This window comes from Furipterus horrens, unplaced genomic scaffold, assembly GCF_987537825.1.
Source record: "Furipterus horrens unplaced genomic scaffold, mFurHor1.1.pri manual_scaffold_1, whole genome shotgun sequence".
In the NCBI taxonomy this organism is placed as follows: domain Eukaryota; kingdom Metazoa; phylum Chordata; class Mammalia; order Chiroptera; family Furipteridae; genus Furipterus; species Furipterus horrens.
Window position 1 is genome coordinate 35,053,147 of NW_028327171.1, and position 27,230 is coordinate 35,080,376.

The following is a 27,230-nucleotide window of genomic DNA, read 5'->3' on the forward strand; positions in this document are numbered from 1 at the left end:
TGACAGACTGCAGTGGTTGCAGCTGGATTCTGGCAGGTGAGAAAAATGCCTGAAGACAGGCCAGCATTAGATGAGGCTCAGCCAGTATGGTGGAATGTGGGGGCAGCCTGGTGCCAAAGCACGAGGCAGCAGCCTGGAGGGTAAGAGCCTGTGCTTTACAATCTGGTTCTCTCGGTTGGGGTCCAGCATGGACATTAACTGTCTCTGTGACCTTGAATAAGTTACATAACCTCCTTGAGCCTAGGTTTCCTCATCTTTGAAAGCTAGGACTGAGACGTAAATTATATACTATTTATAGAGTACTTGGAATGGAGTATGGAGTATTTCTTTATAGTTTATAGCATATCATTAGGAAAAATGAAACTACCTGCTTAAACTCTGAAATGCGAAGGAGGGGTGCCCAGCCACCTTGCAGAGAAAGAAATGAGCTGCCAAAAGTTCAGCACAAAATTGTATAAAGCATTGTTGTTCTTAATTTTTTTCCTTTCAGCCACATCTGGAAACACCTCTAAATAAAAGGCATATATTTTTCTTTGAGATTTTGCAGATGGTTCATTTAATGTGTCAAAACAGTATGGAGGACTTGTGGATTCCAGTCATCCTTTTAGGATTTGGGGGATCCTGAATTAAGCAAGTCATTGACTTTTCAGAAACCCAGCTACTGTAAAGATCCAAATACTTAGTCATTGGGTAAAATGGGGAACAAACTATACTAGGTATTTGTCCTGAGACTAACAATTAGGTGCCTTGGGACTGTACTTGTAGCCACTGCTGTACCAGAGAAATAAGCTTAATAATATTCTAAGTGGTCTAGGAATTAACCTCTGTTAGTACTAGCCACCTCCAACCTATGTGGTTTAATCTACCCGGCTGATGGTGCTACCTGAAGTCTTCCACATACTTCTGGGCTGTTTATTTTTAGGATTTAAATAAATGTAGCCTGAAATTGTGTTTTCAGCATTGTTTCCATCTGCTAACGTTTAGCTAATAGAAACAATTGATTGGTTGGGTCCAGAAGTGAGGAAGCAACTAAGAGGAACAACTGTTCTTCTATGAAGTGATTCCTTGAAAGATAAAAGCAGCATGTCTGGAAAGAGATTTTAGGTTTTTAGCATTTAAGGAATTATGGGGACAGATGACTGCGAAAACCCTAGATTCGAGTATCCTTTGTTCCTTTGAATGATGACCTCCTTGGCCTTTTCCTTTTAAATTTTCCTTTATGTTATTATTTTCCATGATGGTACGTTTGAAGTGAAGCCAGTATTTTTATGGTAATATTTCCTTAACGTACTTCCTAATTGGATCAGCAGACCACCCACATAGTTAAATCCAAAGACCAGACCAAATTTAGAAGCTACTAACTCACATAGAAATATTTTAAACATGACAGTAACAGTGTATTAACTTTATGAGAATAAATGGTGGTTTTGATCCAAATATCATTTGCATATCATATCACCTGGGATGAACAGGAGAGAAAGAGAGCTGAGGATTATATGTCAACTAACTACAAAATAATGCAGTCCTGTCATTTCTGAATGTGTACATATAGATTCTTTTAACTAACAACTGTCCTCAAGTTGGAATCTCTAATAAATATACAGACAAGAATGATTTCTAATCAGTATGTAATCATTTCAAAATAGATGGTGGTTCTAGAGTCCTTCAAGATCCTTTAAAGTAGTTTAATTTAAATCACTTCTATGCAGACTTACACTAGTGACCCACACAATAGACTGTTATATCACTAGGGCCGAGACAAATGTCAAATTGGGTCTTGTCCAGTAATTTTGTAATTAGAAAGCACCACTTTAATCACCATTGCAAAGGAGATTGACTTCTATTTATGGTAGAATAATTAAGCATCAGAAAGTCATTTAGTTTTGTGGCTTCTGAACTTCTATTTTTGGACAACAGCCATGAGATCACTGTGATGATCAGATTAGCCGTGGCCCAATTCAGCTCAGTGGTCGCTGCTGGTGAGAAAGTTTCACCCCAGAGAGAGAAGCTTGTGCGAGCGTGCTGTTGCTCTGAAGGAGGCCTGAACTCAGCTCGAGTTCCTAGAGGTTTGAATCTCTCATGAAGGTTGTCACCTCCCTGCACACTTGGAGGAAATGCAGATCTAATGCCGAGGATTCCCTTTTCCGTGGCATTCTCTTAAAAGGCACCATGTAATTTGCTGGCATCAGCCCTGAAATGGGAGTGAGTTCCAAGTTCTAACGGAGACAAAGCCCTCTTTCTCTCAGCTTGCACTGCCTACAGAAAGGAAACCTGAGGCCCAGGAATCAGTGAAAGGGAGGCAGCGAGGACGCACAGGAGGGGTTTGGCCCCATAACCGTGGTAGTAATCTAGGTGGCAGGCTGGTTCTGTAGCTCGAGGAAAACATTCCCAGAAGCCGCTGTCCTTTGAAAATGATGCTGAGTTCTCAAAGTGCATTCTGATAGGCTGTCTATCAGAAGCCTGCGTTTGCACAGAAGTCTGTGTTCAGGTGTCAGTTTGCCTATTGGAGGCTTGTTCAGGGAACCTAGGGAAAAGGTGAATGTTATTTTAGTGGACACTCCAAGTGTTGGGCATCACAATTAGGTTAAGTAATGATTTAACCGAGTCTGAAAGGAAAATACCAAATGCTTAATAGCTGATGGAAAAGATAGGTTAAAGGGTTGTGAATCGATGAAATCTTATTCAGCATCTGAAGTTCTTGGTTGTGACTGAACTGTTTTGAGACGTGATGTTAGTTCGCCCCACCAGTTACGGAATCAGAGTCATTACACACTGTACTCTTGGAATTGTGCGAAGCAGCCATTTGTCACCTCAGTGGAAGGTTCCCCAGTACCTGATCAGCCACCTTTTAAATTATAAACTGAACTTTTCATAGCAAAATACCTCTTTTTAAGTTAAAAGTCAAATATAATACTTAGTACCTCAAGATTACTCATTGGTAGTATGTGAAGGAATTTAGCAAATACTCTGGTGTATATGGTAGAAATGCTGTCTTAAATGGAGTCAAGGGAACAACACACAAATAACCAGGCAAAGCACAGTATAGTGCAAAAGTGCCAAGTATGGGTAGCAGCAAAATGTAGCCCAAGCGCACAGAAAATAGTGACTGATTCTGAGCAGGAGGCCTGGCAGGACCACACAGAAACCTTTCCTAAGTCAATCTCAAGCCACTGTGGTCCCTGTGCTTGGTGTATCTGCTTCAAGGCCCCTCACGCATCTGTTCTCCCCACCAGAGTGGTGGTCCTTGAGGTAGAGATCATACCTTAATCACATGTGTGTCTACAGTCCCTCACAGGGTGAGGTATGATGATTAAAAGAATAAGCAAAGGTCGCGGGTTCCGCCCCAATCAGGGCAGGAGGCAGCCAATCGGTGTTTCTCTCTCCCTCTTCTCTCTCTCTCTCTCTCTCTCTCTCTCTCTCTCTCTCTCCCCCCCCCCTCTTCCTTCCCTCCCTCCTCTCTACCCCTCCCTCCCTCACTCCCTCCCTTACTTTCTCTCAAAAATCAATAACCATATCCTAGGGTGAGGATTTTTTTTTTAAAGAAGGCTTGATTGATTCTGTAACAGTTTCTCATCAGATTTTTTAGAGGTGTGTAATGCTAGTCTACCCTCCACTGTCGCCTGTATCAGAAACTCAGTCTATCTTACTCCCTTTGATTTTTATTTTTTATTTTTCAACAAACATTTACTAAGGAACCACTACTCACAGTTTAGTGTGACTTGGGCCCTGTCTCGAGGGTGTCTCACAGTCCAGAGGGGAGGCAGGAAAGTGCCATCAACAGGATGAGCAGAAGGAGAGGTATCAAGCAGGTTCCGTGGAAACGATGAGTGGTGACGGGTGAGATACTCCGGGACAGGCTACTTGGGGATAGTGAGGTCTGGCTGGGCCCTTAAAGCGTGAGTAGAAGTTTGATTAAGTAATTAGTTAATTATGTCATTCTGTATCTATACAGATCAGAAATGATACGGAAGAGTCTCTGCTAAAAATAAAATGAGTGACAGACAAAAGGGAGACTCAGTGTTCATTTTCATATTTACTATTCATACTTTTAAATACATTTATATTACATTTTAATACTCTTTATATAGATCAAATAGTGACAGAAATGGAAGACAAAAAGATGGAGACAGTGTTACATGTCTCCATCCACAGCCTAATACTCTGTAGCCATAAAGTATGAGCATGAAGCTTTATCATCTATATTAACTTAGTTTTTAATATGTTATCCAGAGAGCAACAAAATAACCTTTATAAAATTAGAACATTAAAATTCAGTTCATAGAGTTATTTTATAGAATTAGACCATGAATTAGGTTGGGTCTCTCCCAAAACATGCTCTGAAACAAAGATTTGAGAGTAAAGAGTGTGGGGAGGGAGGGGCCCTAGGAAGCACCAATAGTGAGGACTTGGGATGGGAGGGGAAGAAGCCAGAGCAGGGTCTGTAAAAATGAGCAGGTTGCAGCTGTGGGCAGCTGGGGCTGAGTCCTGCTGGAGACCGCTGGCAGATAGTATGTATAGAACATGCCTCAGAGAAGTCCTTAGTAAGGGAAGGAAGTTGGGCTGTTTACAGTCTCAGACTGCTGTTTTCAAATGAAGTTTTAAGCAAAGGTTAAACCAAAAAGACAGAAGCAGAGTGGGGAGAGGGGGACTGTCCACCTCCACACATGCTTCTACCCTGTCGTCTGGGCCTTGGTTCCACTCCCCATCACTGGGTTATCCCGGGAGCTTACAGAACTTAAAAGGAGTTTGGTTTGTAGGGTACAGTGAGTGGGCCCTCAAATAACCTTAGTTCTCTTAGTTCAACATCATTCCTTTATAATGTTGATGAAATGCCATAGAAATGTAAGTCTTGTCTATATCAATTAGTCTATGGTAAAATTGGCTTTGTATCCATAGTTTCACTTAAAGTTGCAGAGCTAATCAACAGTGTTCAGTGATTACTTAGGTATTAGCTTTGCAAGATAATTCCGCACCAACCAAGGCTTCAGAGGCCCCTAGAAAGTACCTTTGGGTGTGGCTTCTTCCACATAATGTAATGGGAATCTTGATCACTGAAATCTTGCATTCAACTTTTTACCTTTAAGAAATCACCAAATGTGACAGATTGTTTTTCTTTTCTGGAGCACTGGGTAGGAGTTACGAAGGACATGAATGGAAGTTTGGGTTATGAGGACAGATATTGCAGGAGCTCTATTCTGGACATTAGGACTTGACAAGAGAGCACCATATAGGATGCTTTTGTGTGCTGTCATTAAAATAAAATTGTTGACCTTGAATTAAATCCGAGCGAGTTTTATGCCACTACTAATAATCACAAAGCTTTTATTGGAAGAAGTAGTGTTTCATTTACGTGGAATGAATCTGAATATTTTTGTTTATGTGTTTCTTCCTCAGGTTTCTAATATTCAGGCGAGAGCAGTTGTGCTGTCCTGGGCTCCCCCTGTTGGACTTTCATGTGGACCCCACAGTGGCCTTTCCTTCCCCTACAGCTATGAGGTTGCCTTATCAGACAAAGGACGAGATGGAAAATACAAGATAATTTATAGGTGATGTGTATTTTCATGTGTTTCTCTTCTGCTTAATGGTGAGACTGGAGTCATGAAGGGAAAATAGAAAACAAAGGAAAATTTAAAGGCGCTTTAAATTTTCCTTTAAGTTGTTCATTTTAAGAATTGGTAATAATTAGAATGTCAAGTTAATTTAGTCTAGAGTAATTAATCAGAAATGGCTATTATAGAGCTATTTGGTGTTGGTGAAATAGATCATTTTGTTAGCTTGTCAGTATAGAATAATGGAAATATTCTAATAATGTCAGGGAAAAACATGAACATGACTTTTAGTTTTTACATACATTATACACTCATATGATTACCCATTTTTAGACTCAGACCTATGACTAGTTTTTTTTTTTTTTTTTTAATTCCACAATATGTTTTCATGGTTATGTGAAGTAAGAATTTCACCTTAATTTTTATCCTTCTCTATTTTCCAGCCTGTAGTAAAAATTACTTTAAAGTGTTTCATGCCAGGGCTTTCTTGAATGCCTAAACATTTAGCACACAGAATAAGGGATTATCTCTTTCTGCTTTATAGACTCCCAGGTATTAGGCATTCAGATGATTTATAGCCGTGTTCTAAATGCGATAAAAACGTTTTTTAGGGTCAAGTCTTTTCTGCTTTGTAATTGTAGGGACTGGACACATTTGCAAAGCAGGAAATCAGAGCTGGTCTTGTTTTAACTACTTGTCTGAGCTGAGCCTTCCCACCCCACCCCCAACCTCCCGTGAGTGGTCCCAGGAATGACTGGAGCCCAGGGTAACAAGGCCACACAAAAAACCACTGGCTGGTTTTCTCTCTCACTCCGCTGCTGCAATCTGTATCTCACCAGTCCTGTTCCCCCTAACTTTCTCCAGAGGCATGTCTTCTTCTGGCCGAAGAGCAGGGGGAGAGATAGGGAAGAAAGCCCTGTAGCTGCTCACTCCTCTGGTTGCCATAGTGCTCTGTGGTCTCTTCCTTGGACTTCTGCAGGACCTTCCTCAGGGTCTCCCAGCATCCTCTGTTGCTCTCCTACAATGTAGCCTCCATCCTGCAGAAATATAAGTCAGTGTCCTTGCCCTGTGGAGAAAACTGCAGTGATTCCCCACTCTACTTAAAAATAAATCCTGACACCTTCCTCTGGCTCACAACCATTTGGTTCTGTTTTGAAAAGTCAGAACTGGTAGAAACCTTAAAGAAACCCAGAGCAGCATTTCCCCCAGCCCCACCAAGAAACAGATAGATTCTATCAATGCCAGATAGCCAGCCGTTGGTGGCAGGGGCTGGAGTCTCAAATGCCCAGAAGGGATATAAGGGAGAAAAGCCAAGGTTGGGAGTTAGGTGAACAGGAGAGCTCCTGTCCCCACCTAAAATAGGTTGTTGCCAGAAGGAAGTGCAGGCCTAGGTATACTGATTCTCTGGGTTTCTTTTTTCAAGAAATGCTGAATATTTGAGTTGTTATGTAAACTTTCCTAATGTTAAACTAATTCAGCAAATTAAAAAAAAAAATCTTTAAAATGATGTGCAGGTCAAACAACAGTGCTGCACGCAAGGTGTGGAGATTGACCTCCAGTGTACAACGTTAAAGAATTATTTTTATTTGAAATCATTTTAAACTTATAAAACTTGGGAAAAAAATAAAGAGATCAAGAAATAATGTGTATACTCTTTTACCCAGATTCTCCTGTTATTAAATAGCCACAGGGCAGTTATCAACTTTATAAATTTATACTGATATAATACTTTTATCAATTAATCATCCGCATCCTCGTTTTGTCAGTTGATCTGAATAACGTCCATTATAGCCTTTTTCGCCTCCTCCAAGACAGGACCCTGTCTGGGGTCAGATACTGCATTTAGTTGTCCTGTCCCTTTAGCCTTCTTTAATTTGGAACACAATATTTCTCTGTTTCATGACAGACATTCTTAAAGAATGTAATCATGCCCTTCCCCATACTCCTCACCTTTAAAAATATTTTAATGGAAAATTCCTTATTTTATGTTGTTTCCTCATGATTAAATTGAGGTTCCATTGCAACTTATGGTGATATTAATGGTTTTATTTTATATTAGACTTATTTATTGATATTGATATGTGAGGGAAGCAGATTGAGATTACTTAAGGAGAGTTGAAAAATTGAGTAGTAGAGGTTCCTGCCAAGGTGAGTCCAGGAGCTACCTTCATTTGGCAGCTCATACAGTTATTTACATTTACATTTATATTGTCTATTTATTAATTTGCTTTCTTACTTATTTACTTATTTAAATGTGTTTACTTTGAAGAAGTGATAAGACCTTTCGGAATTTTATTAGTAAGTGTAACTTGCCATGTTTCATGTTTCGAATGGCATAATTAAAAGGAATCTAATTTTCTAGTTTAGAAAGATAATAATGCCAAATTGGAAAGTTTATTTCTGGTTTATGGCAGAATCATATAATAGTTCTTGCATCATTGTTGGTACATGTCAGTGAGACCCAGATCCAAAACTTGTTTTACTTCTGAGACTTAATATGATTGACTAATGAATGATTTTTCTTTGCAGTGGAGAAGACTTAGAATATAACCTGAAAGATCTTAGACCAGCAACTGATTATCATGTGAGGTGAGTTAGGATATTAGAGCTGAACTAGAGTGAAGAATTCAGTTTGCTAAAATCAATGATGTGCCTCCTTTTAAAAGTTTTGTGGTTGCCCTGACTGGTGTGGCTCAGTGTGTTGGACATCGCAATTCCTGGTCAGGGCACATACCTGCGTTTCGGGCCAGGTCCCGGTTGGGGGAGTGCAATAGGCAACCAATTGATGTTTCTCTCACATGTTGATGTTTGTCTACCTCTTTCTTTCTCCCTTCTCCTCTTTCTAATAGTAATAATTTTCTTTTTCTTTTTTTAAATTTGTGGTTAACAGCACTTGCCTAACTTTTAAGTTGCAATACTTTGGCTCGTTGTCTGAACTACCTTTTAACAGTAATTTTTATTTTATATAGTCTACTATAGTAATGTATTGAACTGTGTGGTTTAGTATATAATGTTTTCTTTCTATAAAACAAATGGGTCTTTTACCATGGGTATATTAGTTGTTTATTATAGATCATAAATAGAAACCATATGTTTAACCTATCTGACCAAACAAGTCCTTCACAGGTTGCAAAAACACCTTTAGACCTTTGATTTTGAAATAAGAAAACTAATGCAGATATCAAATTATCTTTAATAATTGATTTGATTTAGCAGTAGTGAACCTGTATAATCTGATATGTAGCCTAAAACCTTACTATTATTTTTTTGAAATCTCCACTGGGACTACTCTGGAAGGCAAGGCTAGCTAATCTTAGGGAAAAACCCAGCCACCCATAGGCCTGTGAAATAGAAGATGGTACCTGGACTTTCACAGAGCTCATCTAATTATTTAAAATTAGATACATCCATATGTCCATTTGTAAATAAGCAGATTTCTGAATATGATCCATAACATTTCAAATTTTTAAATTTTAATTAAAATTATTTTATGTACTTAATTTTTAAGTTGACCAGAAATTGTAATTTTATCTACTAGGATTCACAACAACATTTTCTCCATTTTCTCCAGTTATATACATGTACATAAAGATTATGCAATAAAATTGCAAGCATTAAGCATACATCCTTTATTATACTTTCCAAAGGTTAATTCACACCACATATTCCTTTGTGATGGGGTGGAGACAGGGTTGCCTAATAAGAAGAACATATTAATTATCAGGAGGCTTGAATTCTAGTGTGGTTCTGCCATGAATTGATTAATTTAACTTTGGTCCACCGTAGAATCCCTGTCACAATTTTCTCAGTAAGAAAGGTATGGAAGTAGGGCTGTGCTCAGGATATAATATCTTATTTGGTGCACAAGTATTTAAAACTAAATTTAAAGCAATACGTAAAAGAGGAAGGTGTTTTACATTCAGTCATAAAGTGTACATCTGGATAGCTGTTGTAGTGTTTAGATGAACTCTTATGCAACCATCTCTTCCTGTTTAAATCAAAACTTTTGGGTTTTGAGTCAGTTAGCTTTAGCCCAAACATTGAACTTTTCACATAGTCTGTACAAACAAAAAGATTTGTATAATTTGTAAAGCTGGGATGATATAGAAATAGTTTAATCATTCTGTCAAATGGTCTGTTTAACAATGAACCAGAAAATGTAACACTATAGGGAGCCATGTAAGTGTTCTCCATTAGTCATTGTTAACATATGTTTCCTTTTTTCTCCATCTTTTAACAGTTTATTGTTATTGCTTTACTAAAGATTTACTTTATTAATTTCCTGCTCATTCATGAGCTGACAGTATCTTTTAAAACAAATTTACATGTCATAAAGAATTGCCCCTTTATTTACCATCCTGTCTGTTGTTTCCCTTCAATTTTTTTTTCTTTTTTATTGTTGTTCTATTACAGTTGCCTCAATTTTCCTGTGTTGTTCTCCCCTGCCTTGTCCACCCCCTTACTCCCACTGTCAGTCCCCACCCTGTTGTCCATGTCCATGGGTCCTTTATACCTGTTCCTTGACAAGACCCTTCCCTTTCTTTCCCCCCTTATCCCACTCCACCCTCCCCTTTGGTTGCTGTCAGTCTGTTCCTTGTTTCCATGTCTCTGGTTCTATTCTGCTCCTTTGTTTGTCTTGTTCTTTAGATTCCTCTTACAGGTAGAGGAATGACAAGACGGAGCACTGAGGATTATTAGGTCCATGGAACTACTCTGTATGGGACTATAAAGGTGGATGCATGTCATAGTACATTTGTGAAAACCCCTAGAGCAGCGGTTCTCAACCTGTGGGTCGCGACCCCTTTGGGGGTCGAATGACCCTTTCACAGAGGTCACCTAAGACCATCAGAAAACACATATGTAATTACATATTGTTTTTGTGATTAATCACTATGCTTTAATTATGTTCAATTTGTAACAATGAAAATACATTATGCATATCAGATATTTACATTCAATTCATAACAGTAGCAAAATTACAGTTATGAAGTAGCAACGAAAATAATTTTATGGTTAGGGGTCACCACAACATGAGGAACTGTATTAAAGGGTTGCGGCATTAGGAAGTTTGGGAACCACTGCCCTAGGAGATATATCTGTGAAAATATTGCCACATGGGATATCTGAAATTTTATTGCCTATATTTCCCTCTAGGACTGTGATGGTGTCATAGCTTACATTTAAAAGTCTTTTATCCATCTTGAATTTATTCTGGTGTATGGTGTAAGTTGGTGGTCTAGTTTCATTATTTTGCATGTAGAGTATTCCCTCACATATCACGAGTATTATGTTCTAGACCCCCCCCGCAATAGGTGAAAATCCACAAAGTAGGAACCTTACATTTATTTTAGTATTTATATATCTTTTAAGGCTTTATAAATCCTTCCCACACACTTACAAACCGTTCCCAGTCCAGTCCATTATTAATCTTTCCCACTCCCTTATTAACCTTTTCCACACTTACAAACACTACTTATGTTCTTTTTTTTTTTTTTTTTTTTTTTCAGATTTAATGTGTTTTATTGATTAAAATATTACATTTGTGCCACTTTCCCTTCCCTCTGCTCCCCTCCACCCGGTGGCCCCCTCCCTCCAGTTGTCCCCCCCTTTTAGATTATGTCCATTAGTTGTGCATACAGTTCCTCCCAACCTCTCTCCGTCTATTCCATTCCCTCCTACCATGATCCCCAATTCCTATATCATCTCCCTCCCTCTCCCCACTCCCCCTCTCTGTTGACCTCCCCCCACTATGCTTCCCTTACCCACAGTTCCTTTTCCACTCTCGTTGCCTGTTTCGTTTGCCTTTGTTTCATCTCCCTAGCTTCTGTTTTTTAAACCAGTCCCTTTAACTTCTCATATAACAGTGGTTTGGATCTAATGATCTCTTTCAGTTTTATTTTGTCCTGGAAACACTTTCTCTGTCCTTCTATTCTGAATGACAATTTCGCTGGATAGAGTATTCGTGGTTGTAGGTTTTGGATTTTCATTACTTTGAATATTTCTTGCCAGTCCCTTCTTGCCTGTAGGGTTTCCCTTGAGAAGTCAGCTGATAGTCTAATTGGGACCCCTTTGTACATAATTCTTTTCTTCTCTCTTGCTGCTTTTAAGATTCTCTCTTTATCTTTAATTTTTGACATTTTGATTATAATGTGTCTTGGAGTGGTTCTCCCTGGGTCCAGTCTCTTGGGAACTCTCCTTGCTTCCTGGACCTGCAAGTCTATTCCCTTCCCCAAGTCTGGGAAGTTCTCCTTTATTATATTTTCACTCAATTTTTCAAGTTCTAGTTCATCTTCCTCATTCTCTGGCAAACCAATGATTCTTATGTTGGGCCTTTTATAGCTGTCCCAGAGGTTTCTGATCCTCTCATTGTGGCTTCCTATTTCCTCTCGCTGCATTGGTTGACTGCTTGTTCCTTCTCCATATTCCAGTTTGTTGAAATGAACTCTGGATTCCTCACCATCTGTCTCGTATGTGGTTTTGTTCCTTTCGTTATGAAAGTTTTTCGCTTCTTTCATATCTTTTTCCTGCTCTTTTGTGAATTCTGTAAGCCACCTGATAACAATGGCCCAGAACTGAGCCTCTGACAGGTTTCTTATCTGTTCATCTGTCAGGTTCTCTATCTGCTGCCTGGTGAGCTGCACCACCCGGATCTCTATATTTGTCTGCCACATTTTGACAGATGCGTTTTGTTTTCCTGGGCCGGCTGTCGGGGGCGGTGCCTGTGTAAGCGTCACAAATCAGCGACCTGCCGGCGCCTGCCTGTCCGCGACCTATTTCGCAGCCCTGTGGTGCTTTCTGTGGGGGCGGGGGTCCAAGATGGATTCACACAGTTATTCAGCTAGGAGACCGGGATCCGTCCTCCCGCCCCCCTGGGCCTCACTGTTCAAGGCGATGCTGCGGCTGCTCCCCAGCGCTGGAGTCGCCCACGCCAGGGGCTTGATTGGGGTCGCGAAGGCCAGGGGCTTGATTGCCTCCGGGATTTTTCGCCGCCCCGCCCCGCCCCGCCGCTCCGCAAACAGCTTTGCCTTCTTTAACTCTTACCTGCCCAAATGGCACCGCTGTTTTATAACTTCATATGTTGGGCTTCCGTGTAGCTTTATTTTCTGGAATTTCTAGTTATCCTTTGTTTTGAAGTAGTTGTATTCCTCTCTGGTTGTAGAGGGAGACCTAGCGTGTCCGTCTAAGCCTCCATCTTGGCCGGAAGTCCTTATGTTCTTAAACATATTCTATGCTCTTAAACCTACATAACTTTAACAACATACGTATACAGTACCGCAAAATCCCATGATATAGTGAAAAATCCATGATAAATAATTAAATATAATATATTTTTTTAAATCCCATGGTACAGTGAGGCCACAATAAGTGAACCGCGATTTAGAGAGAGACTACTGTACCTGTCCAGATCTCCCAACACTATTTGTTGAAAAAGCTATTTTTACTACATTTTATGCTCCTGCCCCCTTTGTCAAATATTAATTGACCATAGAGACATGAGTTTATTTCTGAGCTCACTGTTCTGTTCCGTTGTTCTATATGTCTGTTTTCATGCCGGTACCGGTCTGTCTTGATTACAGTGATCTTGTAATATAGTTTGATATCACGTATTGTGATCTCTCCTACTTTGTTCTTTTTTCTCAAGACTGTTGAGGCTATTCAGGGTCATTTCTAGTTCTATATAAAGATTTGAAATATTTTGAAATATTTGTTCTAAATCTGTGAAATATGTCATTGGTATTTTAATAGGGATTGCATTGAATCTATAGATTGCTTTGGGTAGTATGACCATTTTAATGATGTTAATTCTTTTAATCCATGAACATAGTATATGCTTCTATTTAGTCGTATCTTCCTTAATTTCTTCAGTATTTTGTAGTTTTCTGAGTACAGGTCTTTTACCTCCTTGGTTAAGTTTATTCCTAGGTATTTTTAATTTTTCTTGTTGCTATAGTAAATGGGATCTTTTTCCTAGTTTCTGTCTCTGATATTTCATTATTGGTGTAAAAAAATGCCTTTGATTTCTGAATATTGGCTATATCTTGCTATTTTGCCAAATTCACTTATTAGGTCAAATAGTTTTTTGGTGGCGCCTATGGGGTTTTCTATGTACACTATCACATCATCTGCAAATAATGACAGTTTTACTTCCTCTTTTCCGATTTAGATGCCTTTTACTTCTTTTCCTTGTCTGATTGCTGTGGCTAGAACTTCCAATACCATGCTGAATAAAAATGGTGAAAGTGGACACCCTTGTCTTGTTCCTGATGTTTGGAGGAAAGCTTTTAGTTTTAGCCCGTTGAGTATGATGTTGGCTGTATGATGTTCTTATATATGGCATTTATTATGTTGAGGTATGCTCTCTATTCCTACTTTGCTTAGCTTTTTTATCATAAATGGGTGCTGTACTTTTATCAACTATTTTTTCAGCATCTATTGATATGACCATGTGATTTTTTTCTTTTGTTTATCTGTTGTATTACATTTATTGATTTGTGAATATCATACCATCCTTGTATCCCTGGGATGAATCCCACTTGATCGTGGTGTATGATCTCTTTAATGTGTTGCTGGATCTGGTTTCCCAATATTTCGTTGAGGATTTTAGCATCTATGTTCAACAGCGATCTTGTCCTGTAGTTTCTTTCTTTGTTATGTCTTAACTTGGGTTTGGAGTTAGGATAATACTGACCTCATAGAAAGAGTTTTGCAGTCTTCGCGCTTGAATTTTTTGGAATAGTTTGAGAAGGATAGGAGTTAGCTCTTCCCTACATGTTGGTAAAATTTGCCTGTGCAGCCATCCAATCCAGGGCTTTTGTGTGCCTGGAGTTTTATGATCACTGCTTCAGTTTCAGTAGTTGTTACTGGTTTATTCAGGCTTTCTGCTGCTTCTTGATGCAGTTTTGGAAGATTATATGTTTCTAGAAATTTGTTTTACTCAGGTTGTCAAATTTCTTGGCATATAGTTGTTCATAGAGATTTCTTACAATCCTTTGTATTTCTGTGGTATTGGTTGTGATTCCTCCTCTTTCATTTCTAATTTTATTTATTTGTGTCCTCCCTCTTTTTTTCTTGATGAGTCTGGTTAAAGGCTTGTGGATTTTGTTTTATCTTTTTGAAGAACTACCTCCTGGATTCATTGATCCTTTGAATTGTTTTTTGTTTGTTTGTTCGTTTGTCTCTATGTCATTTAATTCTGCTCTGATCTTGATTATTTCTTCCTTCTACTCACTTTGGGCTTTGTTTGTTGTTCCTCTACTTCCTGTAGCTATAGGGGTTAGTATATTTATTTGAGATTCTTCTATACTGTTTAAGTAGGCCTTATTGCTATGAACTTCCCTCTCATGACTGCCTTCACTGTGACCCTTAGGTTTTGGGCTGCTGTGTGTTCCTTTCCATTTGTTTCCAGAAACTTACTGATTTCTTCCTTGATGCCATTGTTAACCCATTCATTATTTAATAGCATGTTGTTCAGTCTCCATGAATTTGAATGTTTTTGAGTTTTTTCCTTTAGAGATTATTTCTAGTTTCAAGTCATTGTGATCTGAGAAGATGCTTGATATAATTTCTACTTTCTTGAGTTTGTTGAGGCTTGTTTTGTGTCCTACCATGTGGTCCATATGCATTTGAAAAGAATGTGTGTTTTGCTTCTTTGGGTGAAAGATTCTGTATACATCAATTAAGTCGATTTGATCCAGAGTGTTATTCAGTGTCACAATATCCTTGGTGTTTCTTTGCTTGGAGAATCTGTCCATTGTTGACAGTGGGGTGTTAAAATCCACTACTATGAGTGTGTTGCTATCAATATCTTTCTTGAAGTCCTCCAAGGTTTACCTTACATATTTGGGTGCTCCTTTGTTGGGCGCATATATGTTTACAAGGGTTATATCTTCTTGATGGATTGTTCCCTTAAGTGTTATGAAGTGTCCTGCTTTGTCTCTTTTTATGGCTTTGTTGTGAAATCTGTTTTGTCTGATACAAGTATTGCTACCCCAGCATTTTCTTCATGTCTGTTTGCTTGGATATTTCTATCCCTTCACTTTCAGTCTATATAGATATTTTATTGTGAGGTAGGTCTCTAGTAGGCAGCATATATGTGGGTCATGTTTTCTTATCCAGTCAGCTACCCTCTGTCTTTTGATTGGAGCATTTAACCCGTTTACATTTAAGATCATTATTGATAGGTTCTTATTCATTGCCATTTTTTGCCTTTGTACGTGTGCCGCCTCTCCCTTCCCCACCTTCGTCTTTTTTAAGTAGTCCCCTTAGCATGTCTTGCAATGCTGGTTTGGTGGAAATGTATTCTTTTAGCCTTTTTTTGGTCTGGGAAACTCCTTATTTCACCTCTCATTTTAAATGAGAGCCTTGCTGGGTAGAGTAGTTTTGGTTTCAGGCCTTTGCTTTTTGTTACTTGGAATATTTCTTGCCATTCCCTTCTGGCTTATAATGTTTCTATTGGGTAGTTAGCTGATAGCCTTACCTGAGTTCCCTTATATGGTGTTAGCTGTTTCTCCCTTGCTGCCTTTTAAGAATCTTTCTATGTCTTTAAATTTTGCCATTTTATATATGATGTGTCCTGGAGTGGGCCTCTTTGGTTTCGTCTTGATTTGGGACCCTCTGTGCTTCCTGGACTTGCGTGACTTTTTCTCTCATCAAATTAGGGAAATTTTCTGTCACTACTTTTTCAAACAGGTTTTCTATCTGTTGCTCCTCTTCTTCTGGTATGACTATGATATGGATATTATTACATTTCATGTTGTGCTGCAAATCCCTTAAACCCTCTTCCTTCTTTTTGAGTTTTGCTTTGTTGCTCTGTCTGGGAATTTTTTTCTACCTTGTCCTCTAGCTTGCTGATTCGGTTCCTTGCTTCATCTAGCCTGCTTCTAATTCCTTCTGCTGTGTTTTTTATTTCAGAAATTGTATTCTTTATTTCCTCCTGGGTCTTATTGATAGTTTCTATGTACTTTTTCATGCTGGTGTAGTTTATAGTAAGTTCCTTGTAACTTCCCTGGAGTTCTTTGTAGTTCTCACTGAGCTCATTAAGCATCCTTTTAACCATTACTTTGAATTCAGTGTCTGATAGTTTGCTTGCCTATATTTCACCTAGCATTCTTTCTAAGGATTTCTGCTTTCCTTTTGACTCTTCATGCTTATTTCTCCATATTAGATTGATTTGCTTTGACTCCTGTATTCATGATGTGACCTTCTGTGGTAGAAGACCTGTGGGATTCAGTGGCACAGTCTCCTTGATCTCCTGAAATTGATGCTTTTGGGATGCTCTTTTATGCCATTTATGTGGGCTTTCTGGTTGTAATTGGGTTTTGGTTGTTGTTGGGTCATTCTCTTGTGGGTCCTTCCCTCCGGCTGACTGACTGAGAGTCACCCTGCCCACCATGTCTTGTATGCTGTTGTACATCTGCACTGTCTTCTCTGTCTGGATCCACCCCTGTTGATGTCAGATGGTGTCCCAGTCTGGCCCTAGGAAGCCCATTCAAGACTAACAGTAATCCACAGTCTGTGGCTCTCTCCTTCAGTTGTTAACCTAGTCGATCATTGGGCTGGTGAATTCTTGTGGTGTTTGTCGGAGAGCTGCAATAATGGCGTCCATCCTTACCTTCTTTCATTTTTTAAAACTACTATTACTAAGGCTAAAGCTCGAACAATTGCTCTTTTTCTTTTTTCCCCTGCTATGTCTTTTGAATACCTTGGAATTCTGGGCAGATAAAAGAAATGATTAATGGATTTTCCCCAAGGAAATAAAAATATGAGGTAGTTGCCATCTAGAGGCCTTGGATCCAGATTCTCTCCTGACACATCTGGGACCCCCCACACACTGTGACATGTATGACACGTGTGATGCCGCACATGTGCAGCTTGAGGCACCACCAACTATTACTTGGTCTAGCTCTCTGTCTGCTAGAGAGATTGAAAATCCATGGTCTCTTTTAGTATTTAAAAAATTATCTCCTGAGATAATTTATAATTTTGCCTTGCCTAGTCCATAGTCAGTATAAATCATTCATTCTCTCTCCTTAAACAGTCTTTTATTTTTCAAGCTAAGAAGAGTCTTTACACTTCCAACTCATACTTAGAGTTGACTTCTTCCTCTGCCTTGAATTGGTTTGGCAAGGCAGCATGATATATAATGGAAAGAGGTTGGAATTTAGAGTTAATGGCTTGGTCATTTAGTAAAGGCGTATGGTTAGGCAAGCCATTTACACATCTGTGGCTTTGTTTTCTTATTTATAAAGTGAAGATAATAGCACCAGCCTCAGAAAGATGGTTTGAGAGCAAATGAATTATATGCAAATCTATTATAACCCTGTAAAGTGTATAAATGTGGTTTTTGTTTGTTGTGTTTTTCCAAGGTTGTTGTAGGTTTCCACACTCTAGAAAGAAAAAAAGACTTCATGATGCAAGTTCTTCGAACCTGTGTATAGTTTGATCATATCCCTCACTATTTTATTGGGATAAATATAAACTATATTTAGCGCTGACCAAAAGACAAAATCTCTTTTTATGGTTCAGTTAAATTAACATTCTCAGAATTTCAGTTCCAGGAGTGTAAACTTTTATCAAATGCAGTAGCTTCAAATATAGTTTTAAATTTAGTAGTCACCTATAAGGCCTCAAAAGGCTATGTAGAAATAAATTCCTCACTAAATATCCATAACAGAAGCTACAAAAGAATTCCATTACTGTACAGCTGCAAAATGAGCAGTTGTATCCATTGCCATTTTTATTGGTTTATACATTACCAATTTAGAAAGTGTTACCCTCGTGGACATCTCTGGAGCCAGTGATCAAAATGGACATATTTATTTTAGCAGTGCCAAACCCCCTACATTTTCCTTCTAGTTTTTAATATTGCAATTTTTGATTAAGGCATGCAGAAGTCTTCGTTCAATTACTTTTCAGTAGAGTGAAAGGTTTCTTTCTCAAGTCATCTACTGAAGTCTCACTTAGGGCTTCTGTTCTTATATTTCTTGTTGCTTTTTGTTTTGCTATTCTGATTTTGTCCCCTTCACACTGATTCCCTGGTATCTTTATGTAATGACTTTTCTCATTTTCAACTTTTTCTTCCCTAATGTTAGTATTGTCAGACTTTAGCAATCACATATTTGAACCTTCTTTTTTTAAGCAGTTGTCTCTCAGTCGGGGCATTCTGTCACTGAACTGTCTGGTGCTTGGCTTCAGTTTCTAGGCAATAACAGCTCTTAGCTTCTTCTTGCCATCTCACTGTTACTACAAATAATTTATTAAGAGACCAGTAACATGTTTGGGACAGTGCTACAAGTCATGTGTCTGTGGCTGTTTAGATTGGCACTTGTCGTGCCATTTAGGCCAAATTCCACATGGAAAACTATATCCTAAGACATCTCAGGTTTTAAAGATGTTTTCCTTTCTCACTTTTCACTGAATTTTTGTGTGTCATTGGTTACACATCTATTCAGCTATTATTCCTTTTTTCCTCTTGGTGATTGAGCAAATTAATACTCCTTATTATGTAGATTTGCAAAATATTAGGTCTTGAGCGTTGGGTTAGATTTTTATTAAAATCATCATTTTTGTGTTTGTTACCCAGTTCTTACACATGCTGTTCTTTTTGGTTTAATGTTGTTTGAATGTTTAAAAGGAATCAATTTGTAATTGTTGAAATATATTTATTCAGTGCTTTCATACAGGGCATTGTATTATGTACTGTATAAAACCACCAATACAAAATATTATGTGTGAGTACACAAGATAAAGTGTGTGTGTGTGTATGTGTGTGTTGAGAAGGAGGGATAAGAAAAATCCAGTACATATATGCATATATAAATAAACATTTTTATAAGACTTATATATAAGTGTGTAAGTTTCTATACATAAACATTTATATATTCACTTATACAAATATTTATGCATATACAAAGAAAATTATATATCTCTTTAATTGGTAGTTTTATAGTTAACACTGGTATTGTGAAATAACCATTTTACTGTGGAGTCAAGGATTTATATTTTTATCAATGATAGGATAACCAGGAATTTGAGTGATGGAATGGATAGCAATTTCATGATGAAATTTGAAGCAATTTTCCAGTCAGTGGCATAAACAATTTGGCAAAGAAGTTTCTCAGATGATATCATGTAATAACATTTCCCAGAAAAATTATGTGATGAAACATTTCCAAAAATATGGTTGACCAGCTCAGTGCAGAGTTATGAAATACATGTTATTGACCAGCAACTGTGGCTCCTAGTATGTTACAGATGTTCTGGAAGAAGCTGGAAGCAAGTTTCTGAAATTCTTGGAGCACCTGTTTCATAAACATTTAGTCGGTATTTAAACTGAAACAAATGTGAAAACCTAACACAAGACTAATTATATTGTTAGAAAAATTTATTCTTCTTTGCTGGGGTAAATAAAAAAGGAACTGAACTTTTTGCTGACTTACTTAACCTACGAAACTAATTATGCTTCACAAATCTTCCTGTCACGTGCTATTTTGAGAAAACGCATCACCATCATGTGAAAACATGATTGCAACATTTTTTGAAATATAGCTTCATTTCCAGAGAATTTTATTTTATTAAAACTTATTAGTAAAAGCCACTAGTTGCTATCTATTTACTAAACAGTTTTAAATGACAGATATAATCATGATACTTAAATATGATGTCCAATTTTAGGTGTTGTATGCAGCACATTTATATTGCCATATAAAATGCATCTTGTTTACTTTGCAGACAGAAATTGACTCCTAATTTAAACATACTAATTTAAACACTTCTTTGAGTTTAAGGACAAGGAAAATAATTCCATGTGGCTCATAGGACTGTCCATCTTCAACTACCTTAAAATTTTACTTCTGCTATCGGGTTCTTTTATCCCGACTGTCATCCTCCCCACCTGGCTGCCAAGAACTTCCATCGCTCATGTTTCTCTGGCCTAATAAGTATGGACTTCTGACTCTAAGAATCTCATTAAAGAGAAGGAACAAATTGACCGAGTCCAGATCTCCCCAGATAACTAACTGTGGTCAGATAGTACTTTGCAGGCCCTTTCCCTGCCTCCTTTTCCTCTGCTCTGTTGTCTGGGTGGAACTTTGGTGTCACCTGTTTTTGTGAACATTTAGAACTGTTTTATAAGACTGTAACTCACGAATGCCTGGTGATTGCAAACTGAGAAGTAGGTTGGGTAAAAGGCAGCCATAACACAATCTCAATGCCGGGGAAGCAGTGGGGAGTGGGACGTTCTCTGAAGTGGACAGCATCTGCGCCATCTTATGGGGGAGTGTTCTCAGGTTCATCTAATTACTGCCATGCAGGTGTGCAGCTCAGTGTGGCTAGAACTTCTAGTTTTTAAGAGAAGCCAGATATTTCTTTTCTTTTTTTAATGAGAAATCTCTGAGATATTTTTCAGAATTGGCTTCATTTTTAACATTTTACTTCAGAAAATTTTAGATACAGTAAAAATAAACAGTAGTTTGAATAAATTGTCTTATACCCATCACCCAACCTCTTATTTTCTTGGTGTCCTTATCCCCCTACCCTCCCACACAGTTATTTTGAAATAAAGTCTAGACATCGTATCATTTCACCTGTAAACCACATTACTATTTTCACATGCCCATTCAAAACAAACGAAAATGATAAATTTCTTAATGTCTCTAAAATCCAGAGACTGTTTTCATTTTTTCAGCTGTCCCAAAAATGAGGTCTTTGTTGTTGTTGTGTTTTTTTCAGTTTGTTGTAATTGGAATTCAAACATGCTATAAATATTCTGTTTGGCTCATATCTTGCAAATTTCTTTCAATCCATAGGTTTTCACTCCATCTCTTTTTTTCTCTCAGTTTGCAATTTATTTGTTGGAATTTTTTTTTCCCTGTAAAATGTTCTACAGTGTGAAGTAGGCTGATCGCACCCTGTGGCATTGCTTAATGTGTTCTCTCTGTTTTCCTGTAAGTGGTGAAGAGGCTTCCTCAGATACAAGTTTGGTTTTTCTGGCAAGCATTTCATCCATAGTGGCATGATCTTTCATTAGGAATGCATAATGTCTGCTTGTCTCTTTTGTGATGATCATTGCCTATATCCTTTCATTTGTAGGTGGCTCTAATATTTAAAAAATCGCTATTTTGCATCACCCAGTCCCCCGCTACCCACCCCATATTTTGGGTCAGATGCAACGTATGAGGCCCCAGTTGGAGAATTCTGATTTACTAAAGTTCGGTCTGTCTGGAACCCTTCCCTTGTTGGGAATGCTCTATGATTCATGTTAAGTAACTCCCAGGGAGCCTTTCCTGGTACATGGAACTGATCTTGCCCAATCTACCATTCAGTTTTATAGAGAGAGAAAGCAAAAAAAAGAGCATTTCCTTTAGCATGCTAATGATAAGCACTCTTTGTTTGGATCAATGTCATGGTGGCTATCCTCCTTTTAGGAGTTTGCTAATACAGGGTGGGGCAAAAGTAGGTTTACAGTTGTTTGTATGGAAAATCATACAACAATTAATAAATAACAATACAAGAATAAACTGTGTTTTGCGTGCTTACACCTATAAACCTACTTTTGCCCTACCCTGCATGTCTTTTAATACTTTTGACTTGGGTGGCCTCTATAAATGTTTTGTGATGGTCCTTGAGGAGAAAGGATTTTGCAAATCACACACCTAAGTAGTATGCATTTTCCATAATGTTACCTTGGCTGTTGTTCACTGGGTAGAGTGACGGGAAATGGATTGTGGGTGTTTCGAGAACATTGATTGCAGAATGAAGAAGCACAGCGGACGGTACAGTGTAGCAGTTAGCCTTCCACAACTGAGTACAGTTGATCCAACTTTCTAGCTGCGTAGCATTAGGAAATCTACTTCACTTTTCAGTTATTAGAATTAAGGATTTGATGAGTAATTTTTAACTCTGAATAGCTTAATCCTTGCATCTCTTTTAGGCAGCAAAGATTTCTTTGTTGTCTTTTTCAAAGAATAAGTTTATAATTTGTTTCAATGCCCAATATTTAAACAATGGAAAAGTAGAAAGTAAGATTATAAAAATCAACATAACTTTATTTCATGCTGTCTGAAAGGAGAGTAGTTTTATAATAGCACATATTTCTTCGCAGCTTCTCTGGAGTTATCGGGCACATATGTTCAGTGTTGGGCCCGGCATTTTAATGTGCAGCGTATACATCTTTAATCTTGGTGCGAGGTGCAGAAGTTAAATCTTCACATCAGTAAACTGTACTTGAACATTGTTTTGTTGAATTAGAGGGAGGTGCAATCAACAGTAGGAACATGTTTCTATGTGTGACACATCCATATTTCTATCTAAACATGTGCAGTGTTATTCAAAGATGTCCTTGATGCTTGTACTTCTGTGCTGCCTCTAACTTCTAGACTAATCTCTGCTTCTTGTCTCTTTTCACCAACTGTTTACCTTTAGCCATTTTTCAGACAAAGTCAACTGGAGAGTGATGGGTTGGTTTTTAGAATGTATATTTGGAGACTGTGCTGGGGGTTAAGGATATTTGGCATGGTCTTTTTCAGTCAGTAGGCCTTGTCTATCTTAAATGGAACTGGTTGGTTCTTACCATTAGCAGAAGGAGAGAACACACTGAGGCACATTCCCTGCTTGGGTGATTATCCCCTGGAAATGCTGACTGTAATTAGGTCAGGGCAAGACCACCAGATAAGAATAAGAGTCTGGTGTGTGCTACATAAGAAAATCTGTCCCTCTCTGGAAAGCCCTGCTCTTCTGTGACGGCCAGTGCCACTGACCGTTCCTGTCTGTTTTGTTTTCAGGGTATACGCCATGTACAACTCCGTGAAGGGATCCTGCTCTGAGCCGGTCAGCTTCACCACCCACAGCTGCGCACCTGAGTGTCCCTTCCCACCCAAGCTGGCTCACAGGAGCAAGAGCTCGCTAACCTTGCAGTGGAAGGTAGATAGCTCAGAGTGTCGGGAATAGTTTGAAATCTGTAGCCATTTGAAACATTTATTTAGCACTGTTCCAGTTTGGCGATGATGTTTGGTTTTTCCATAGTAACTGTGTGAAATAAATTATAATTATTATTATATCAAAAGTTGCCATGTCTATAAAAGCGGGCTAGGAGAGGGGACTCGAAAGCCAAGCTTTAGCTCTTTGCAAGGGAGTTTGGTAAATTTCTTAGGCTCGTGAGCAATATATTATAAGGGATATAAATGTTTAAGATACCTAAATTTCATCATTTTTAATGGTTTTCATCTTTTTCTAATTAATTTCAACAAACATTTGAGGACTTTAACAAGTTTTCATACAGATTTATATATAACATAGGTTCACAGCTCTGTTGGCTTCTTTAAGTGGTGATTCTGAAATGTTTACTATTTAAAATGGCCTAGGATGTATAGTATTCTAAACTTCATTAAGATTCCATTATTTTTTGCTTATTTAGGTCTTAAATCAGTCAGGATTACTAATTACTTTTTTAAAGTCCAAACTATATAATAGGTCTCATGAAATATAATTTACTGGCTACAAATGATTCTTACCAAAGAGAGGTCCTTAACGTGTTTCATTAGCTTGTGAGTCACATATACCTGTGTGCTTGCAAGAAAATAGTAGATTATGTTATTAATCTTTATAATAATTATTTCTATATGTGAATATCTTAAAATATAGTTTAAAATATAAAATTTGTAGAAATAGAGATAATACAGATTTATGGTATTTGGGTAGAACACTGATATGTGAAAGAAGTAAGATGGTTAGTGAGATCCATTTTGGTGAAGAAATATTTTGTCTTTTTGTTCCTATACCAGAGGATCAAATTTACATAGGAAGGTGATCAAAGCAACTGAGAGTAGTGGTTAGCAACAAAGCCTGGGCTTCTCCAGACCGCTGTCCTGTGGGCAGCTGCGTTTTCCTAACCACTGGCCAGCAGTGCCTATGTTATTTGGACAAAGGCAAAGTTTAAACTCTAAAATCTGAACTATTTTATTTTTCTTCCTGGCTTTCAGGGATAATCCAGGTCAGTGATTCCCCACCTTTTCAGCATTTTAACACCCAATCGGTCATTGTTATTCAATGTCCTGGAGCATATATATCCATTTTAAAATATGTTCTATACTTAAACAGATACATATATAAATATATCTTTAAGGGAAGAAGTAACATTAATTTCGTTTGGAAGATATAAGAAATGTTCTTGTAATACCCAGAGAGGGACCTCAGGGTATTATAAATCTGAAGTTGGGAATCACTGATATATACTCTGCTTAAAACCTACATGCAACTCAGGTTTCAGGCAGACTAGCAACTTGAGGAAAAAGTTTTCTTATTAGAAGGAAAATGTTTCACCTTTTTTCCCTCCCTTTGTTTAATTGTGAATCAGAAACAGCCTCCTGTTCCATTCAGTCATGTGCAAACTTGAAAGTTCTGAGTTTGGTTCAGTTTTTATTTAAATGTTCTTAAACAAATTTCCTGATCATGGTGTTCTAGCTGGGGCATTAGGACAGGGGACCACGCTCTGGCTGCCCACCTGTCCTCAACTCTGCAGAGACACTGAGGGAGCTCAGGATCTTCTAATGTCTTCTTGTTAGTCAACAGCAGAAGATAGGGCAAAATGAAAACCAGAGGTGGTGGTCCCATCCTCATGGATTTAGGGGCTCTGGTCGGGCAGGATCTCATAGAAGAAACTACTATAGAACAATTTCTCTACAGGAGTATGAGCCATTATAAATGCAATTCTTATGTTAGAAGTGGTTCCTCGTCTGAAACTTTAATTTTATACATTATTTAGAACTTTAAATGTATCCCTGTCTGTCTCCCAAATGGAGTCCACAAAAGCCTAAAATTGCAGCTCAATAGAACATACAGCCTAAAACAAATACACCTGAAATTTGAGTTTGGGGACTCAGAGATAATATGACTCAGAAGGAAGAAAGACGGAAAGAAGAGGGAGAAGAGTTTCTTTATTAATTTAACTAATATTTACTGATCCCCTGAGGATGTTTTATTAACAATAATAAAGCAACAGCTGCTGTTTACTGACTATAAGTCCTGGTAGTTTAGTAGTTGATTTACATATGTTCTCCCAATTACTTATCACACACATCTATTCTTGGAACAAGAAATTAAACATTGATATTAAGCAACTACCATCAGACCACACATGACAAACAGCCGAGCTGGGCTTCAGATCAGTGCTGGTGGCCAGGCTGCCTTTTGCTAGAGGCAGGTCACTGCAGTCTGTGGGACTCTGTTCTTTCCTGGGGAGGAGCTGGACCCAGATGCATTTTTGGAGACATGGTCCTTTTTTGGTCGCCTCCCCTATTCTTTTAGTTGCTCCCTGCCCCTTCTTTCCCGCTTGTCCTCCTTTTCTCTCTTTCCTTCCCTTTCTCTCTCTTTCCTCCCTCTCCCTCCCCTCCTCTCTCTCTTCTTCCCTCCTTCTCCCTCTCATCTCTTTCACATCTCTTTGTCACCTCTCATCTTGCCCTCATATTTCTAACCTACTACCCTAGTGCTATAAAGGGACTCCCACGCTGCACGCCCCTCTGGCAGGTCTAATCTTGAAAAATCCTGTTTTCTCCAAAGTTTTCCTCTCCCTCTCCCATTGTCCAAAGCCTGTTTTCTCAGTGAAGCAGATCTCAGCATGCTGTTAAGAGAAAAGCAGATGATCTAACTTTTTTTTTGCTAACTTATAAAGGTCTAATAGTCTCTGGTAATTTAGTCAGAAGATCCCATTTTTCCTCATTTTATTTTTGTCTAAAAATGAGAGAGGGACCTTAATGCCACAGATGGCTTTCTAATCTTAAGCACTTAAAAGTATATATAGATTCTTAATAAAAATAGATTCTTAACTCTGAGCCTGACTGGGTCAACTCTATCCTGGCAGACCTCAAGAAGTGCCTTATTTTGTCTGTACTCCTATTAAACTTCAAGTTGCCTCTTAAAAGTTTTATCCCCAGAGTATAAAGGTGTAAAGGTAGGAAAGGCAGGTTTGGCTGTTTGTGGAAATGATTTATTAATAGTGGAAGGAGTTTCTTTACAGTTGAATTTTATTAAAATTGGTTTCTGGTAATGTTTGACCAAGGGAATACAGGAGCTTTCTAGGGTTATAGAATAGTACTAGCATAAACATTGTATTTGAACCATGTGGGTAGCTCATTACTTATGTCTATGAACACCTTTCAGTAATTCCTCTTCTTATTTTTTAGGCACCCATTGACAATGGCTCAAAAATCACCAACTACCTTTTGGAATGGGATGAGGTAAGCTTATTTTCATATTCATCTAAAACATCATTTCAAAAATAAAATTCCTGAACAAATACCATTTTATTTTTTTATTCTTTTTTAAAATGTGCTAAACACGGAGAAAAGAATGTAAGTAGAGAAAAATTTAAGCCAATAGTTATTGACTGAAAAATGAAGATGGGTTGAAGTAGCATAAAGAATTGTACATTAAGCCCTGGCCAGGTGGCTCAGTTGGTCGGAGCATCTTCCCGTGCACCAAAAGGTGGGGGGTTTGATTCCTGGTCAGGGCACATACCTAGGTTGTGGGTCCAATCCCCAGTCAGGGCAGGTACGGATTGATGTCTGTCTGTCTGTCTCTCCTTCCCTCCCTCCCTCTCCCTCTCTCCTCTCTCTTTCTCTAGAAGCGATAAACATATCCTCAGATGAGGATTTTTTTAAAAAGGAATTGTGCATTAAAACATATATT

The 27,230-nt window shown here is 38.3% G+C and overlaps 1 protein-coding gene across 3 annotated transcripts in view; it reads left to right on the plus strand.

Annotated features, from left to right (window-relative positions):
* FNDC3B (fibronectin type III domain containing 3B) overlaps positions 1-27,230 on the plus strand; it is a 323,327-nt gene that overhangs the window by 219,598 nt on the left and 76,499 nt on the right. For all 3 annotated transcript variants that reach the window (XM_090273940.1, XM_090273959.1, XM_090273949.1), the window contains exons 8-11: positions 5,395-5,546; positions 8,079-8,138; positions 23,330-23,468; positions 26,726-26,779. In XM_090273940.1, the coding sequence (XP_090130066.1) occupies positions 5,395-5,546; positions 8,079-8,138; positions 23,330-23,468; positions 26,726-26,779 (405 nt within the window). The remainder of the gene's footprint in view (positions 1-5,394; positions 5,547-8,078; positions 8,139-23,329; positions 23,469-26,725; positions 26,780-27,230) is intronic.